The 17,493-nt window shown below is 38.6% G+C and overlaps 1 protein-coding gene across 3 annotated transcripts in view; it reads right to left on the bottom strand.

Annotated features, from left to right (window-relative positions):
* The window catches only part of GFPT1 (glutamine--fructose-6-phosphate transaminase 1), a 63,879-nt gene that overhangs the window by 31,842 nt on the left and 14,544 nt on the right, over nucleotides 1-17,493 (bottom strand). For all 3 annotated transcript variants that reach the window (XM_088841285.1, XM_088841286.1, XM_088841287.1), the window contains 4 exons: nucleotides 11,326-11,451; nucleotides 5,414-5,472; nucleotides 4,333-4,467; nucleotides 553-614 (listed from right to left, as the gene is read on the bottom strand). In XM_088841285.1, coding sequence (XP_088697411.1) covers nucleotides 553-614; nucleotides 4,333-4,467; nucleotides 5,414-5,472; nucleotides 11,326-11,451 — 382 coding nt within the window. The remainder of the gene's footprint in view (nucleotides 1-552; nucleotides 615-4,332; nucleotides 4,468-5,413; nucleotides 5,473-11,325; nucleotides 11,452-17,493) is intronic.

The following is a 17,493-nucleotide window of genomic DNA, read 5'->3' as shown; positions in this document are numbered from 1 at the left end:
TGCTTTGTTAAGGGATTCTGTCACATGGTAGAATAGTAAAACAACAGATAAGACACGTGAAAAAAAAATACAGTTGACCTCCATATGCATGGGCTCCACATCTGCAGATTCAACCTAACTGTGGATTAAAAATATTCAGGGAAAAAAAATTCTAGAAAGTTCCAAAAAAGCAAAACTTGAATTTGCCATACACTGGCAACATTTTTACACACTGGTAGTATATACATTAGATTTACAATTATGTACATAAGATTTGCATCATATTAGGTATGGAAGTAATCGAGAGATGCTTTTAAGTGTACAGGATATGTGTACAGGTTATACACAAATGCCACACCACTTTATATAGGGGACTTGAGCATCCATGGGTTTTGGTATTCACATTTCTAGAACCAGTCCCTCATGGATACCAAGGGATGATTCTCACAAATATCTCTAGAAAAGGCAGAGCCATTATAGTGAAGGATCATTTATACTGCAAAGAGAATAAGCTTATAATTCAAAAGTTTCAAAATACATATAAATATTAGTCATTATTAAATCTATATATACCTTGTGCCAACCGCTTGGCCAGGAAAATGGACACTTTTAAATACAAGTGCAAAAGCACCTTCCTATGGAGGGAAAAAAAATTGCATTAGCAATATGTATTATAATCAACTGTTAAATGAGAAATGCCTAAAATATACTGGCTTCAGCACAGAAAGTTTCAGTTCACACACTGCTCTTTTCAACTACTTTATAAATTAGCCTAAATTTCAGGCAGACATTTATTCCAGCTTGGATGTATCCAATATTCACTTTTTAAACAAGCCCACTCTTAAAATAGGATCAACAGATAACAGTTCCAAAACAGAGCATTATGAAAGTCACCTTTGTACATGCTACCAGCACTTCTCATGTGTCCCATACTATGCATTAGTAAAGGAAGGGCAGAGTCAGAAGAGATACTAAGCTCTGTATTCAAAACCCATTCTCTAGCCCAGCAATTTTACATCACTATTAACTTTCATTCTTTTTGAACTTGATGTGCTGTGTGTGCTGTGCTAAGTCACTTCAGTCATGTCTGACTCTTTGCAATCGTTGATATTGAGACATATACACACACAATCATAATTATTAACATGAACACCATACCACCCCCTCAACCCAAACTCCTCAGAGATAGGGTCTAAGGAAATCAAGAATGAATAAAGGAGGAACATAAGGTAGGAGAGGGAAGGAACGGAAGAATCTGGGTTATACAATGAGGAGAAACAAAAAAAGGCTGAGAAAGCACACCACTCTGCCTTGAGTAAAGGGAAGGAACAGTCCTCTACCTTCTCTATCTTCCTCATTCCTTTTGCTGCAGACACCATAAGATTTGGGTGGAGATGGGAGAAACGGTTGGACCTTTACAGAGAAGTAAAGAGCTTTCAAATTTGCTGGCATATTGAGTGCAGCACTTTCACAGCATCATCTTTCAGGATTTGAAATAGCTCAACTGGAATTCCATCACCTCCACTAGCTTTGTTCGTAGTGATGCTTTCTAAGGCCCACTTGACTTCATATTCCAAGATGTCTGGCTCTAGGTCAGTGATCACGCCATCGTGATTATCTTGGTCGTGAAGATCTTTTTTGTACAGTTCTTCTGTGTATTCTTGCCACCTCTTCTTAATATCTTCTGCTTCTGTTAGGTCCATACCATTTCTGTCCTTTATCGAGCCCATCTTTGCATGAAATGTTCCCTTGGAATCTCTAATTTTCTTGAAGAGATCTCTTGTTTTTCCTATTCTGTTGTTTTCCTCTATTTCCTTGCCTTGATTGCTGCGGAAGGCTTTCTTATCTCTCCTTGCTATTCTTTGGAACTCTGCATTCAGATGCTTATATCTTTCCTTTTCTCCTTTGCTTTTCGCTTCTCTTCTTTTCACAGCTATTTGTAAGGCCTCCTCAGACAGCCATTTTGCTTTTTTGCATTTCTTTTCCATGGGGATGGTCTTGGTCCTTGTCTCCTGTAAAATGTCAGGAACCTCCGTCCGTAGTTCATCAGGCACTCTATCAGATCTAGTCCCTTAAATATATTTCTCACTTCCACTGTATAATCATAGGGATTTGATTTAGGTCATATCTGAATGGTCTAGTGGTTTTCCCTACTTTCTTCAATTTAAGTCTGAATTTGGCAATAAGGAGTTCATGATCTGAGCCACAGTCAGCTCCTGGTCTTGTTTTTGCTAACCGTATAGAGCATCTCTATAGGACTGGAAAAGGTCAGTCTTCATTCCAATCCCAAAGGCAATGCCAAAGAATGCTCAAACTACCGCACAATTGTACTCATCTCACATGCTAGTGAAGTCATGCTCAAAATTCTCCAAGCCAGGCTTCAGCAATATGTGAACCGTGAACTTCCAGATGTTCAAGCAGGTTTTAGAAAAGGCAGAAGCAATTGCCAACATCTGCTGGATCATGGAGAAAGCAAGAGAGTTCCAGAAAAACATCTATTTCTGCTTCATTGACTATGCCAAAGCCTTTGACTGTGTGGATCACAACAAACTGTGGAAAATTCTGAAAGAGATAGGAATACCAGACCACCTGACCTGCCTCTTGAGAAACCTGTATGCAGGTCAGAAAGCAACAGTTAGAACTGGACATGGAACAACAGACTGGTTCCAAATAGGAAACGGAGTACGTCAAGGTTGTATATTGTTACCCTGCTTATTTAACTTATATGCAGAGTACATCATGAGGAACACTGGGCTGGAAGAAGCACAAGCTGGAATCAAGATTGCCAGGAGAAATATCAATAATCTCAGATATGCAGATGACACTACCCTTATGGCAGAGAGTGAAGAGGAACTAAAAAGCCTCTTGATGAAAGTGAAAGAGGAGAGTGAAAAGGTTGGCTTGAAGCTCAACATTCAGAAAACAAAGGTCATGGCATCTGGTCCCATCACTTCATGGGAAATAGATGAGGAAAACAGTGGAAACAGTGTCAGACTTTATTTTTTTGGGCTCCAAAATCACTGTGGATGCTGATTGCAGCCATGAAATTAAAAGATGCTTACTCCTTGGAAGGAAAGTTATGACCAACCTAGATAGCATATTAAAAAGCAGAGACATCACTTTGCCAACCAAGGTCCGTCTAGTCAAGGCTATGGTTTTTCCAGTGGTCATGTATGGATGTGAGAGTTGGACTGTGAAGAAAGCTGATCGCCGAAGAATTGATGCTTTTGAACTGTGGTGCTGGAGAAGACTCTTGAGAGTCTCTTGGACTGCAAGGAGATCCAACCAGTTCATTCTAAAGGAGATCAGTCCTGGGTGTTCATTGGAAGGACTGATGCTAAAGCTGAAACTCCTATATTTTGGCCACCTCATGCGAAGAATTGACTCACTGGAAATGACTCTGATACTGGGAAAGATTGGGGGCGGGAGGAGAAGGGGACAACAGAGAGTGAGATGGCTGGATGGAATCACCGACTCGATGGACATGAGTTTGAGTGAACTCCGGGAGTTGGTGATGGACAGGGAGGCCTGGCGTGCTGTGATTCAAGGGGGTCACAAAGAGTTGGACACGACTGAGTGACTGAACTGAAAGAGCTTTCAAATGGGAAAGCTAGAGTTGTGGGGGTAGAAGGGTGGGATGGAAGTCACTATGTATTTGGACCTTTATGTGTCTTTGATATCTTTAAAGTAGGACAATTGGGATGAAATTTTTTAAAAAATACCACTTTTCTCTTGGGATGGGAAATATTTTTCTGAAAAGGTACAGTGCCAAGTAAAAGTCTCCATAAGGAAAAATTAATTGACTGTACTGGCTGGGAGACATGCAGACATTATTTCAGAATAATAAGTGTGTATTTCACCAAAGCTACCTTGTGCTAAGTTATTGACTGCAAAGAACACTTGAATGAGCAGGAAGTGAGAAAGTGATGAATCCCCAAATTATGTACTGTATACATGCTTGTATGTGGTATGTATGGGTTTGTGTATGAGTATGCACAGTTTTTAGACAAACTCTTTACATTTAGACTATTTTTCATTCCCATGACACTAAATTATAGTGAAAGAAGTAAAATCATTAAAGCAGCAGTCTCAAAATGGGTGAATTTAACTCAGATGACCATTATATCTACTACTGTGGGCAGGAATCCCTTAGAAGAAATGGAGTAGCCATCACGGTCAACAAGAGAGTCTGAAATGCAGTACTTGGATGCAATCTCAAATTGAATAGGTTTGTAAATAAGGAGGAATAAAAGCAAAAAATACTTGAAAAATTAGCTAGTTCCTACTTATCATATTTTAAGTTTATTTTGATTAATATTGGCAATAACTATCTTTAAAAGTGTGGTTTAATACCAATTGTTGGATGACTCTCTCCACCAATGTAGTAAAACTTGTATCTTGACTTTCCCGATTGTCATACATGTACTTAACAAGCTTGGCAATTGTCTCTGTGTCTGTTTCAGACTCAAAGTCATAGCCTTTACTTTCCTATAATTAGAAAGGAAAAAAAATGGACACATTTAAAGAAGTATTCATAGTATCTAAATCTTTTCTACCTAATTTTTTTCCTCAAAAATCTCTTTAGCCAACTTCTAGTCTTTTTTTGACCACCATACACCCAATTATACCTACTGTTCAAAATTAAGGTCACCATCTAATTATGTGGAACCCAAAATAGTAAGGTATTCTCTGTGAACAAATATAATACTTATAATTATACAAATCTATATATGCCATATATTAATTAAATAAATTTTAAAATAATTAAAATATAATGAAATATATAACATTCATAAAACATTGATTTTATTATCAACATAATGATTCTTTCTTTAATGATGATATTTCACTATCCGATCCAATAGCCATTAGCTATATGCGGCTGTTTACATTTACAGTGAAATAAAATTTCAAATTTAGTTCTTCATTCATCCCAGCTCCACAGCCACACATGGACAGTGGCTACCATTCTGGGACAGTACATGTATAGAAAATTTCCATCATTGCAGAAAAGTTGAACTGAACAGCTCTGCTAAATCACTAATAAAGGTTGTCATCGTTATCATGACTATGTAGTATATGGCTATTTAGGGCATAGAGCCTTCATTCAATCTGTCTTAAGTCTTCTGACACTCTAGAAACTTTTAAAAATGACAAACAAGGTCCCTCACAATGCAAAAGAGACCCTTCCAAATTCCAATTTCATTGAAGCTTTTGGGTCATCTATAATAAAGCCAAATAATTTTTTCATATAAGAAACAAAAAAGTTCCACTGTCAACAAAGAAAAGTCCAATAAACTACCATACCCTGTAACTGTCATAGGAATTATTTAATCATACCTAGATAGGATTTACTGCACATCCCAAACAACCTCAATGCTGTCATTAGAAATATTCTCAAAGACTGGTGGTCTTTTTAGGTCACTTTACTTACCAGAAACTTTTTCAAGTCCTTGTAGTTGGTGATGATTCCATTGTGAATAACAATAAATTCTAAAAAGAGATAAAATCACTGATGACCAAAAAATTATAGGTCTAATAAACACAATAAATTGCCATTACTATTTATAGATTTTTTCTCATGTCAAAAAATTTGTAACATACTGTACTTCCAGGTGTAATCAAGCATTATCCAGTTTTCATCATCAGATTACCTTCAGGTAGATCAGCAGCACAGTCCATGTGTAAAAGCACACAGTGCTTAGAAGTGGGTATAGCAGATTAATAGAAAAAACTGGAGTTTAGAGGCATCAACTTCAGCTGTGGCTAAAATACCAGTCCAATGTCATCACGCAAAAGAATCGTGTTCCCTGGGCCAGTTTCTTCCATTTGCAAAATGAAAGGGTTGAACTAACCATATTCTCACTTCTTTGTTCATTCACTCTTATACATAAAACAATCCAAAGTTTAAAGAGAAAGGCTTTATCCAGTTTACACTAAATGAGTTCAAAACTGAAGTTATAGAACTTAGCAAGAAAAAAAGTTATTCAGTTCTATAGTTTATTTACCTGAGGTCCAGAAAATTCCAAGATTAAATACAGATGACAGTGGGATAATTTTTATTCATATTTTTGATTAAATAACTTTCAAAAATGTTAAAAATGTGATATCAAGAGTTGACAACATTATTTTTAGCCACTTAAAAGTGTATGTAAAGACTACTACTGTGGATTTATTATTCAAAGTTCATTTAAGTCAGGAGAGAAATTACTACTAAATTCACTTTTAATCAAATTATCAAAATTTTATTTTGATAACATTTGATACGAAAATATATTTAAAGATCTAATATTCTGGTCTTACATTAAATGAGCTTGAACTGAATGCACTACAAACCAAATGATAAACATGTCACTAGATTAAGATACCACAAACTACTACTATAAAAACTTTTTAAAAATTTTAATGCTAGAACACAGAGAATCATAAATAGCCGATGTAAAGCCTGAAGTTTAAGCCAAAATCTCAAAATATTATTATAGATATACATTTTCAGGAATCTTTTATAAAGATTGTCAGTGTTAAAAATTTCAGTAGTTAGCTTTCTAATCCAATCCAGTAATTATGTGAAGTATGAAAAACCTAAAAAAGGTGGCTTCTGAATTAAATTACAAAATCTTACCTCAAAGGGATATATATACACACATACATATGCATATTTATACATACACACATATGTATGTATTCACTTATTTTTAAAAACCATGGAAGAACAGACACTAAAAATTTTGTTAAATGCTTATACATAGGAAGAGATGAAATACGGAAGAGGAAATAAGACAGAAGTTAGACTTATTTTAGTATGTCTTTTTTATAGGTGTGATCTCAGAGAACTATGCAAATATTTTAAATAAAAACTGTTTAAGAAAATCAATCCTTAAAATTCAAAATAAAATACAGTAACAGAATGCTGTACCCAGCTAGCAGCACAACCACGTACAGCAGGATTAGTCCAAGTGACTCCAAAATACAGTAATTTGATTACACGTCCCTAAAGAGAGATCCCTTAAGTACAGAAGAAATTAACAGAAAACAATAAATATACTGCTGTGGCAGTGTTGGCATTATCATTCTGTTGTACATATATCATTTGATAGATCATATAAGTATGCTGCTGGTGTTAAGAATTAAGTTTTTAACTGCTATTGACAGGAAACATATAAATCAATGAGGTAAAATAAAAACCGTATAGCCCTGAATTTGAATTGGAAGCATTAGTGTAAAAAATCTGCATTTTCTCTTTAAATTTATACATACACACATGGACATACACACACACGTGTGTGTGTGTGTCTATCTATTAGCTCTGCCCACTGAAAAGGCCTAGGTGCAATAAGCACTTCCCTGGTTTATAGTCTTTTTTTGGGGGGGGCGGAGCACAAATATATAAGAACACAGTGTTAGTAGCTTGAATTAACAGAAGTTTTAAAAGGTGCCCATTTACTATCAAGAAGCCTCATAACAGAAATGTATCTCAGGCTTCCAAGACTGCAGAAAATAAGCAGGATGGGATGCAGATGATTTCTTGTGTTTAACAGAATATTCAAAGAATAAAGTTTAAAATTTAAAGAATTAATTGCCAGCCTAGCACTTTATAAAACTGCACTTATTTGGGGAAAAAACTGTGCTGTTTCAGTGATGGTTTCATCTTTCATTTCTTTCAGCTGGGTAGGAAATTTTTAAAAATGTGTTTTCTTGAGTTTTCCATGTTCATGTTAATACACGTTTCAGTAGGCTGCCATCCATTAAGCCTGCAGGGGTCCTCCTGGGAATTTCTGAATTGCGTTGTATACACGTGTGTCTGAGAGCTCAGACAGCTTGTCTTCTTAAAGTACTCAGTTGTTTGCTTTTTTGTTAGAAAAAATATTAGTAATGTATCCTTTCCGTACTCCCTGTCATCAAACGCATTAAGATTTAAAATCCTTGTCAAACAGATTTTAGAACTTGGGAGGTGGTAGTAAAAAAAAAAAAAAAAATGTTAACACAAACCATCTACTCCATAAGCACAGGCCTGTGAACCATTCCCTCACAACTCTACATTTCTACTTCAAGTAACCAACCTTTCAACCCTACCCGTTTAGAGGAACAAACCAACCATGAAAAGGAGGAACATAGTCTACCCTCATTTTCTACCATTAGTTCTGTCACATAAAAAATCTCATTCTGCCCCCGTATCCTTCTCAAATCTTCACAAGGATTTGGAAAGTTCTCTTCTAGAGCTATCCATGCTCCTCAGATCTGCTGTGTATGCAGTGCAGACTCACAGTGGAGAGGAGGGTGAGTGACCGGAGGACTCAGGTAGACTCTATGGCACTTTCCTCCACATACAATGGCAGGTTGTCCCCCTAGCCCTCTCCTGAGCAGGTGACTCGACCCATCTTGGCTCCTCATTCAGATAGTTTGTCACTGAGGAAGAAGATTCAGATGCCTTAAGTTATTCAAACTCAGGTGGCTCTCTAGTATGACTAAATGACATGGGAACAATCCGTCTCTAAATAAACACTTTCTTCTAGAGATGCCTCTGCTCATCTGTTTCTATGCTGCATCCATTTTTCCAGGTTCAGTGGTAGAATGTGGCCCTCTAGTTCCTGCTGGGGCTTACTTAAAGCAGAAAGTGAGTCCTTTTCCAATAATTTCACAGTACTTGTGATTTCAGACATCAGTTCAGATAGCTTACACTTTGTCAGCCTTCACCAATGCCTTAATTCATTTTTAGATTTTGTTGTTGTTTTTAATTTTCTGGCCGAGCTGGGTTTTCATGTTGCTCAGGCTTTTCTGTAGTTGCAGCAAGGGGGAGCTACTCTCTGGTTGCGGTGCACAGGGTTCTCCTTACAGCGTCTTCTCTTACCATGGAACATGGGCCCTAGAGCACATGTGCTCAGCTGTTGTGGCGCACAGGTTTAGTTGCCCTGTAGCATGTGGGAACTTCCCAGACTAGGGATCAAACCTGTAACCCCTGCACTGCAAGGTGAATTCTTAACCACTGGACTACCAGGGAGGCCCATGCCTTAATTCTTGACACTACAAGGTGGAACTATCAATGAGATCACATAAGCTACTGTTGGACAAATTTGTAAGACAAAAATTCATTACGCATTTCTCGACTATCAGAACTGAGCAGTGGAATGTAGGCTCTGGAGGAATAATGCCAATTCTGGAGGAATGATGCTAGTAAGTTATCTGGGTATCCAAGTGTCTGAAAGACCTCTCTGGAAATACAAATATATAATAAAGAGAGAAGACAGCTATCAGGGAGGGTGCTTATTACATAGTTTAATTTGGATCTGATTATTCTCCTACTGCAGAGGAAAGCGTACTTTCAACAGAACATCTGCTACTAAGAGGTAGTATAGCAATTAATCTCAGTGCAAAACTAAATCAAGCTTTCTATATTCTGGGAAAAAACTTAGGTTTTTTTTTTTTTAGAAACTAGATACTCTTTTCTATCTACTTTGCTGTGCTGTGCTTAAGTCACTTCAGTCATGTCTGACTCTCCAATCCCAAGGACTGTGGCCCACCAGGCTCCTCTGTCCATGGAATTCTCCAGGCAAGAATACTAGAGTGGGTTGCCATGCCCTCCTCCAGGGGATCTTCCCCATCCAGGGATCGAACCCATGTCTCTTACGTCTATCTGCATCGGCACGTGGGTTCTTTACCACTAGTGCCATCTGGGAAGCACCCCCTTTTCTAGTGTACTGAATTATAAAAATTGAAGCTCTCACATTTTTTAAAGGCCTTTTTTACATAAAGTAGAATTTCTAACTTACAGGTCTATATAGAAACCAATCTGAACTGGACAAACTATGGATTCAACATGCAGATGAGATTTCCTCCTACAGTTACCCTGATACCCACACTCAAAAGCATCCTATAAAAAATTGCTTCAAAATCTTTCTGAAATCATAATAGTGCAGCAAAACCACAAGTAAACAACTGCCTATTAACCTGTTATTTCAAATACTGATTGAAAAACCAACAGGCATTGTTTTGTGCAACTTTTTAAAACACTATAAGTTGAAATATCAAACATGCACAGAACTGTTCCTTCATGGAAGGCAAGAAACTGCTGGCATATGACATGGGAAGCCATTCTCAGTGCTGTTGGCTATGAAAGCGGGCCTCCTCCAGGGTCTGGCTGATGTGGAAGTAAGGGCCTTGGCACAGCATGGACTGACTGCTCGGCACAGGCTGGGGATGCTGTGGGCTGGACTGGCAATGAGGTGGTTTAAGCTTCTTTCAAGCCCACTGGCCCTATCTAGGTTACTGATGCTGTTGCTATTGCTGCTCCCACCACTAACACTGCTGGAAGACTCTGTGTCCCAGGAGTTATGAAAGACAGGGTTTCTACTACTCCTTTGGTGGTCGTCTTCAATGCTTTCTTTCAATGCATTCCTTCTCCTTTCCTGCAGCAAAGGTGCTCACCCACTGCAGCTGGCAGAGGGGAGTAACAAGGCCCCAGGAGAAGAGGGAATAGACAGTGCTTGTTTCACTGGTTGCCACGGCCACTCCCTCAGGCCACAGCTCTCACTGTATGCCAGCACCCCTCTCACTGTAAGTGGTACCCCTACTTCCAGCATCTGGTCCACATCCACCACCACGGCCACTGTGATACCCAGACTTAAGAGTCTTTATTATTTCCACTGAAAGGAAGTAGGGTTCCTTAGAGAACTGGCTGATTTCAAGTTTGGGGCAGGATAAGAAAAACCTGCAATATCATCAACTACCAAAATAACAAAAGACTACTGTACCTACTTGGATCATATCAAAAGTACTCAGGAGTCAACCTGAAGAAGCTCCCAGTGACTAAAGATGGGAAATTTTGTGCATCAATATAGATAACTACTTCAGTGTTTTGAAACAAAATACTTTAAATCCATGAATTTATAACAACAATGAAGAAATCTGCTCATCTTGGACCATTAGAACCACTTCATTTGAAAAATAGTAAATAAAGGGAGGAAAATTAAACATTTATCCTGCCTTTCCTAGACAATCTGTACATCTGGGCAATCAATCTGTTAACATGGAGAAGCTTCTCTTTATCGAAGTATTTAGACATAGAGAATCATGAATCATGTGAAATGATACCACAGGATGCATGCCATTACCAAGATTTAGACTGTAGGAAACTCAATAGTACAGAGTAAACTGCAAGGAAGAAAGGAGAGAAAAGGAGAGTCTCTTAGGAGACAAATCAATCTGCTAGGTCCTTACTTTTTAGAAACACACACTTACATAACTACAGATTAATTCCTATGATATCCAATTATCTGTGATATATGTATCTATATGCTACCTACTGGCTTCCAAAATACAAACATTTCACTGTATACAATCCATCCATACCATTATTTTTATCAGACCGCTGGGGATGGCTATTGACAGGATTCGGTTCACCATGCGTTGCCCAACGGGTATGAGCTATTCCAAGGTGTACATCAAATTCTATATCCAAATCCATATCTTGTTGTTCTGAAGAAGATAAAATAAAAAATTCCAATATTAAATCAAACTGTAGGGATAATGCTATAAGCTGTATTTAAATTATTACAATCTTACACCTGGAATATACAATTATTAAAACTGAAGATCAGGCTTATTCAAATAGTAATTAAAAGACTTAGAGGAGTTAATGCAGCTGAAATATTTAGGGTAAATAGTTCCAATAACAACCCCAAAAGTGTGTACAAAGAGATAAAGCAAATGTGACAAAATGTTGACAACTGGTAAAAACAGATGAAGTATATGGGTGATTAGTGTACTATTCTTTCAATTTTTCTACAAATTTGAAAATTCTCAAATTTATGGTCAAAAATAGTTAATGTGATCTTTAAAAATCTTATTGAATCCTTTCTTTGAAAAAAAAATTAGTATCAGTATCATGTTAAAAAAAATTCATTTTCTCAGTGCCACACAACCTTATGACCACACTGCTTTTTGGTCCCCAGTGAATGGCCTGTATCTCACACCATAAACTGCAATTATGAAGAGTTTCCAAATTCAACGAACAGTCCGTGAGAACAAAGAAACACTATGAAAGCATGAGGTTACAGGCTGGTGTTCCTCTGTTTTAAAAAGCAGGTACTCTAATTCCTTCTCCCTATGAACTCTTTTTGCTTCTTCCAGGGGAAAGAAAGAAAAAAAGAGTTCTAGTATATACTAAGAATGTCCCCTTTTAATTGCCTACATACAAAATTCATTTGGCTAAGGAAGCAGATAACAAAGCTTATCAAATTAGGTCGAAATTAAGAGCAAACTGCTGAGAAGTGTGAACAGGAAAGTCCATGCAATTTAATATACAGTCTTTGTGGGTTTTATCCTGGCTAATCAAAGGTCATTCTAAAATACAAATCTGATCAAGAAACAATGCTTAAAATCCTTGAATAGACTTCCAATTACTTAAAATGTGGTTTGCATCCCTAATTACCCATATGAATCATCCTAAACCTGGTCAGGGATTTATAGATTCTCAAATTCTAACACACAACTCAAAAACTATTTTCTCACAAGATAAAGCCCCAACACCTTTTCACGATATACAAGGCTCTTCACCATCTGGCCCCCACCTACCTTTCTATCCCCTTTCCATCCTCATCTCCCAACCCTCCCCAGTCACTCCTTAAAGCTCTCAATGCACCTGTTACAAATAGGAGTTGGTGATGGACAGGGAGGCCTGGCGTGCTGTGATTCATGGGGTCGCGGAGAGTCGGACACGACTGAGCGACTGAACTGAACTGAACTGAACATTTACAGAGAACTTACCCTGTGTGAGGTACTACAGACACCTCCTCACTCTATTCCTATCACTCTGACCATCAACTCTACACTGGACTACTAAACAAAATCCTAACTGGTGGCCCTGTATCCAGTCTTCCTTCTGTACAATCTAGCCAAAATGATCCATTCAAAGCAGAAGTTAGATCACGTCACTCCCTATGCAAAATGTTCCAATGGCTTTCCAACAAACAGCAAAATCCATTGTTCTGAAGACCCTCTGTGCCCTAGCCATCAGCCTCCTATCTAGTCTCATCTCCTGCACTCTACTCCTCACTTACTGAGCTCTAGCCCTACTGACTTCCAGCGGCAATCAGACAAGCCCACACACAATCTATGCATCTGGTGTTCCCTCTGCCTAGAATTCCCTCATACAGACAATCACATGATCTCTGCTCAAATGTCACCTCTACCATACTTGTCCTTTATAGCACTGATCTCTACCTGATTTTATGTATTTATTTGTTGTCTGGCTCTCTCACTAGACAGTAAGCTCCATCTGGGCAGGGACTTTGCTTATCTTGTTCTCTGTCCTCAGGGTCTAGAACAATGGCTGGTATAGAACAGGTACTCAATAGATAATCATTCTGTTACTGAATCCTCACAATACAATTACATACTACCAGGTATAACTGTCCCCATTTTATAGATGAAGAAACAGGCTCACAAGGTCACAAAACCTGCCCTAGGTCATAGCTATAGGAAGCAGAGATAGAATTTGAAGCCAAGACTGGCTGCTTCCAGAGCCTAAGATTAAAACCACAGTGTACACTCTGCCATACTATTACAATATTTGACATGTTGTCAACCTGGCTTCTACCAGAATTTAAGTTCTACAAAAAGGAGGAGCTTGTCTTATTCTTTGAATCCTAAGCACTAAGCTATATAGAGCAGATACTCGAATTTCTGTTGGCTAGCTCAATCAATGGAGAAAAATCATCAATGTCTTTTCTGATTTAACGGTGTTCTAAATAATTAAGGCAACCTGATAAATGACCTCCAGAAAAGTAAGGATCACCGTTTATTACTACTTAACAGGTGGAGAAGGCAATGGCACCCCACTCCAGTACTCTTGCCTGGAAAATCCCATGGATGGAGGAGCCTGGTAGGCTGCAGTCCATGGGGTCGTTAAGAGTTGGATGTGACTGAGCGACTTCACTTTCACTTTTCATGCATTGGAGAAGGAAATGGCAACCCATTCCAGTGTTCCTGCCTGGAGAATCCCAGGGACGGGGGAGCCTGGTGGGCTGTCGTCTATGGGGTTGCACAGAGTCGAACACGACTGAAGTGAATTAGCAGCAATTAGCAGTAACAGGCCAATACAAGCAATGAAAACACATAACTAGCTTTTTTGGATTAAGGTTAACTGTAATTGAAAGCAGTATGTCCCCCCACATACCAGCAAGAGAAAGTACATCAGAGAAAGTAACAAGAGTCTATAAAATGAACCCATTTCAAATTCAAGGTAATTACCATATCTAGTACACTGTTGCCAAAGGAACTTAATATTTAAGGTCTAATAAGAAAAAAAATCATTGCTACAACAATACACAAATTCCCCACAAGTAGTATGTCAGGTTTTATAGATTAATCATGGCTCCAATTCTGACTGTTTCTATTCACTGTTCAGTTCAGTTCAGTTCAGTCGCTCAGTCGTGTCCGACTCTCTGTGACCCCATGAATCACAGCACGCCAGGCCTCCCTGTCCATCACCAACTCCCGGAGTACACTCAAACTCATGTCCTCAGAGTCGGTGATGCCATCCAGCCATCTCATTCTCCGGCGTCCCCTTCTCCTCCCGCCCCCAACCTTTCCCAGCATCAGAGTCTTTTCCAGTGAGTCAACTCGTCGCATGAGGTGGCCAAAGTATTGGAGTTTCAGCTTTAGCATCAGTCCCTCCAATGAACATCCAGGATTGATCTCCTTTAGAATGGACTGGTTGGATCTCCTTGCAGTATAAGGGACTCTCAAGAGTCTTCTCCAACACCACAGTTCAAAAGCATCGATTCTTCGGCGATCAGCTTTCTTCACAGTCCAACTCTCACATCCATACATGACCACGGGAAAAACCATTGCCTTGACTAGACGGACCTTGGTTGGCAAAGTAATGTCTCTGCTTTTTAATATACTATCAAGGTTGGTCATAACTTTCCTTCCAAGGAGCAAGCGTCTTTTAATTTCATGGCTGCAATCAGCATCTGCAGTGATTTTGGAGCCCAAAAAAACAAAGTCTGACACTGTTTCCACTGTTTTTCCATCTATTTCCCATGAAGTGATGGGACCAGATGCCATGATCTTTGTTTTCTGAATGTTGAGCTTCAAGCCAACCTTTTCACTCTCCTCTTTCACTTTCATCAACTCCACTCTAAAGCCTCTCATTAAACCTTAAGTCTAGATATCATTACAGTCAATTTTCTCTTCCCCCACACCCCAAGCTGCCAAGCAACATTGAAGGTCACAAAATTCTGTTAATTGAGTCTATTTCAAGTTCATAGTAATTACCAAACCTATTTCACCACTGCCATTTAAGGAACATGTACCCATGTTCCTTATTAATTAAATTGAGAGCTCATTCAATTCCCCAACAGTTCATGACATCTTTTATACTCTCCTTAATACTCAGTTCTATGTAGTCCCTCAATCTCTACCTTACTCAGCTTTCTTTCACCTCATAACTGTTTAAATCAGCTTTTCTTTTGCCCTTAACCCCTACAACGGCTAACTCCCTACCTGTGCCCACCTTTCTGAGCTGGAATGCCTCAGTCACTTCCTTTCTTGCATCTTCTCTCTTCCCCCTACATTCATTCCCAAGGCTCTCTGTCCTCTGTGTACCTTTTCTCAGATGTTTTCTTTTTTTTAATAGTCCAAACATATTTAATTAGATGGTAATAATGAAACACCTAAATACCTACACCCAGAGAACAAATGTTAATATATTAATATAATCATTTGTGTTTTACAGCTTTAAGACATAAAATACTAAAAAAATCTTTAGTTGTCATGATCTAGGATAGCAATCCTCTTCTGCCTTTCCTCTGCTCCCAAACCTCACTGGCTTTACTGCTGACACCATCTAAAGTCAGTACCTGCTCCTCTGAGCTTCAATTTCCTCATCTGCAAATGAGGAAGATAATTTTACCTACTCCACAGTTACAGTGAGGATTATACAGAAGGCATTCAGTCAAGTGTCTAGGACACAGAAAGCAACAAATGTCAGCAAGTATTATCACAGTCAGAAGCTACCAATAACCAGTCTAATGACCTTTGAGATGTCTTCCTTCTCTTTTGTTTTAAGCGGTTCAACACTAACACTTGCTGGCAATAACAAAATAAACACCACAAATATCCAAACAACACACTCCAAATTAACACATGTTAATTTCTAGCCATTTATGCTTTAGATCTATTTAAGTCCTGAAATGTAAAAACAAAAAAAAATGCAATTGGTGCCTCCTTTATACCCTACTTCATTCCTTTCCTCCCCAAAGGAGTCACAAGAGCTTTCCCACCTGTGCCTTCAAACTTCTGTTGTGCTAATACAGCTATAAATTATAGTGTTCTTTTTTTTAATAACACAAAACTGTACATACCCTTCCACGGGTTGTGTTTTTTTTTCCACTCCAATATTAGGTTCTCAGAAAGCAGAGCCAGATCTGATACACACCTTCCAAAAGCTAAATATGGTCATTCACTGTCACATACAACTTATTCTCCCATTCCCTTGCTGGGGGACACTGAAGTTGCTTCTAAACTTTGCTGCAATGCCATCTTATTGCCATGTCTCCTGGTCACAGTGTTTCTTTCGAGTACACACCCACGAGTGGAAGTGCCTGGCCATAAGGGATAGGTATCTCCCATTTAGACAGTGCCAGACTGCTCTCTCAAGGGACTCATCAGGTACAAATTTGCCAGCTCTGTCTGCAAGTGACCATTCCAGAAAAGGGATCACTTTCCTGCAGGAGGGAACATGTTTCAATATGATGACATTAAGAGATGCTGATTCTGGTCACTATCTTCCTTTCCAGCCTCCCATACTCACTGACCAACAATGCAGCTTCTCTCAGGCTTCCCTTTAATCACATCCACTCTCCTCCCTCTACCATCCCTAACTCACGGCATCCACTAATCTGTTTTCTAGTTCTATAATTTTGTCATTTCAAGGACGTTATATACATGAAATCATGTATTATCTGACCTTCTGAGATATTTTTCTCAGTCAACATTATGGCCTTATGTTAGTCACTCAGTTGTATCTGTCTCTTTTAGACCCATAGACTATAGCCCGCCAGGCTCCTCTGTTCATGGAGTTCTCCAGGCAGGAATATTGGAGTGGGTAGCCATTCCCTTCTCCAGGGGAGCTTAACACATGTACACCTGGGGCAGATTCGTGTCAATGTATGGCAAAACCAACCAATATATTAATGTCATGTAATTTGCCTCCAATAAAATAAATTAAAAAAGAAAAAAAGAAAAGCTATCTACCATTCCATCAAACTTACCTTCCCTATTCTTACTTTGACCCAAGCTAATCTACTCAGAAGGTCCTCCCTTCTCACCTTCACTGCCTGAATATAATTAGCAGCCAATCCTTACATATACTTAGCCTCCCCAACTTGTGGGAACTAGTTCTCCTCTGAATCTTAAACCAATCCGTTTGTTCTCTCCTATAAAACCTACTATATTCAACCTGGTAAACAGGATGCAGTACTCACAGTAAACCAAATATTTATAACCAAGTTT

Source organism: Moschus berezovskii, chromosome 11, assembly GCF_049115385.1.
Source record: "Moschus berezovskii isolate FMDL1 chromosome 11, NW_MosBer_1.0, whole genome shotgun sequence".
Lineage (NCBI taxonomy): Eukaryota > Metazoa > Chordata > Mammalia > Artiodactyla > Moschidae > Moschus > Moschus berezovskii.
Note: the sequence above shows the minus strand (reverse complement) of the source record. Positions and strands in the feature narration are given on the sequence as shown.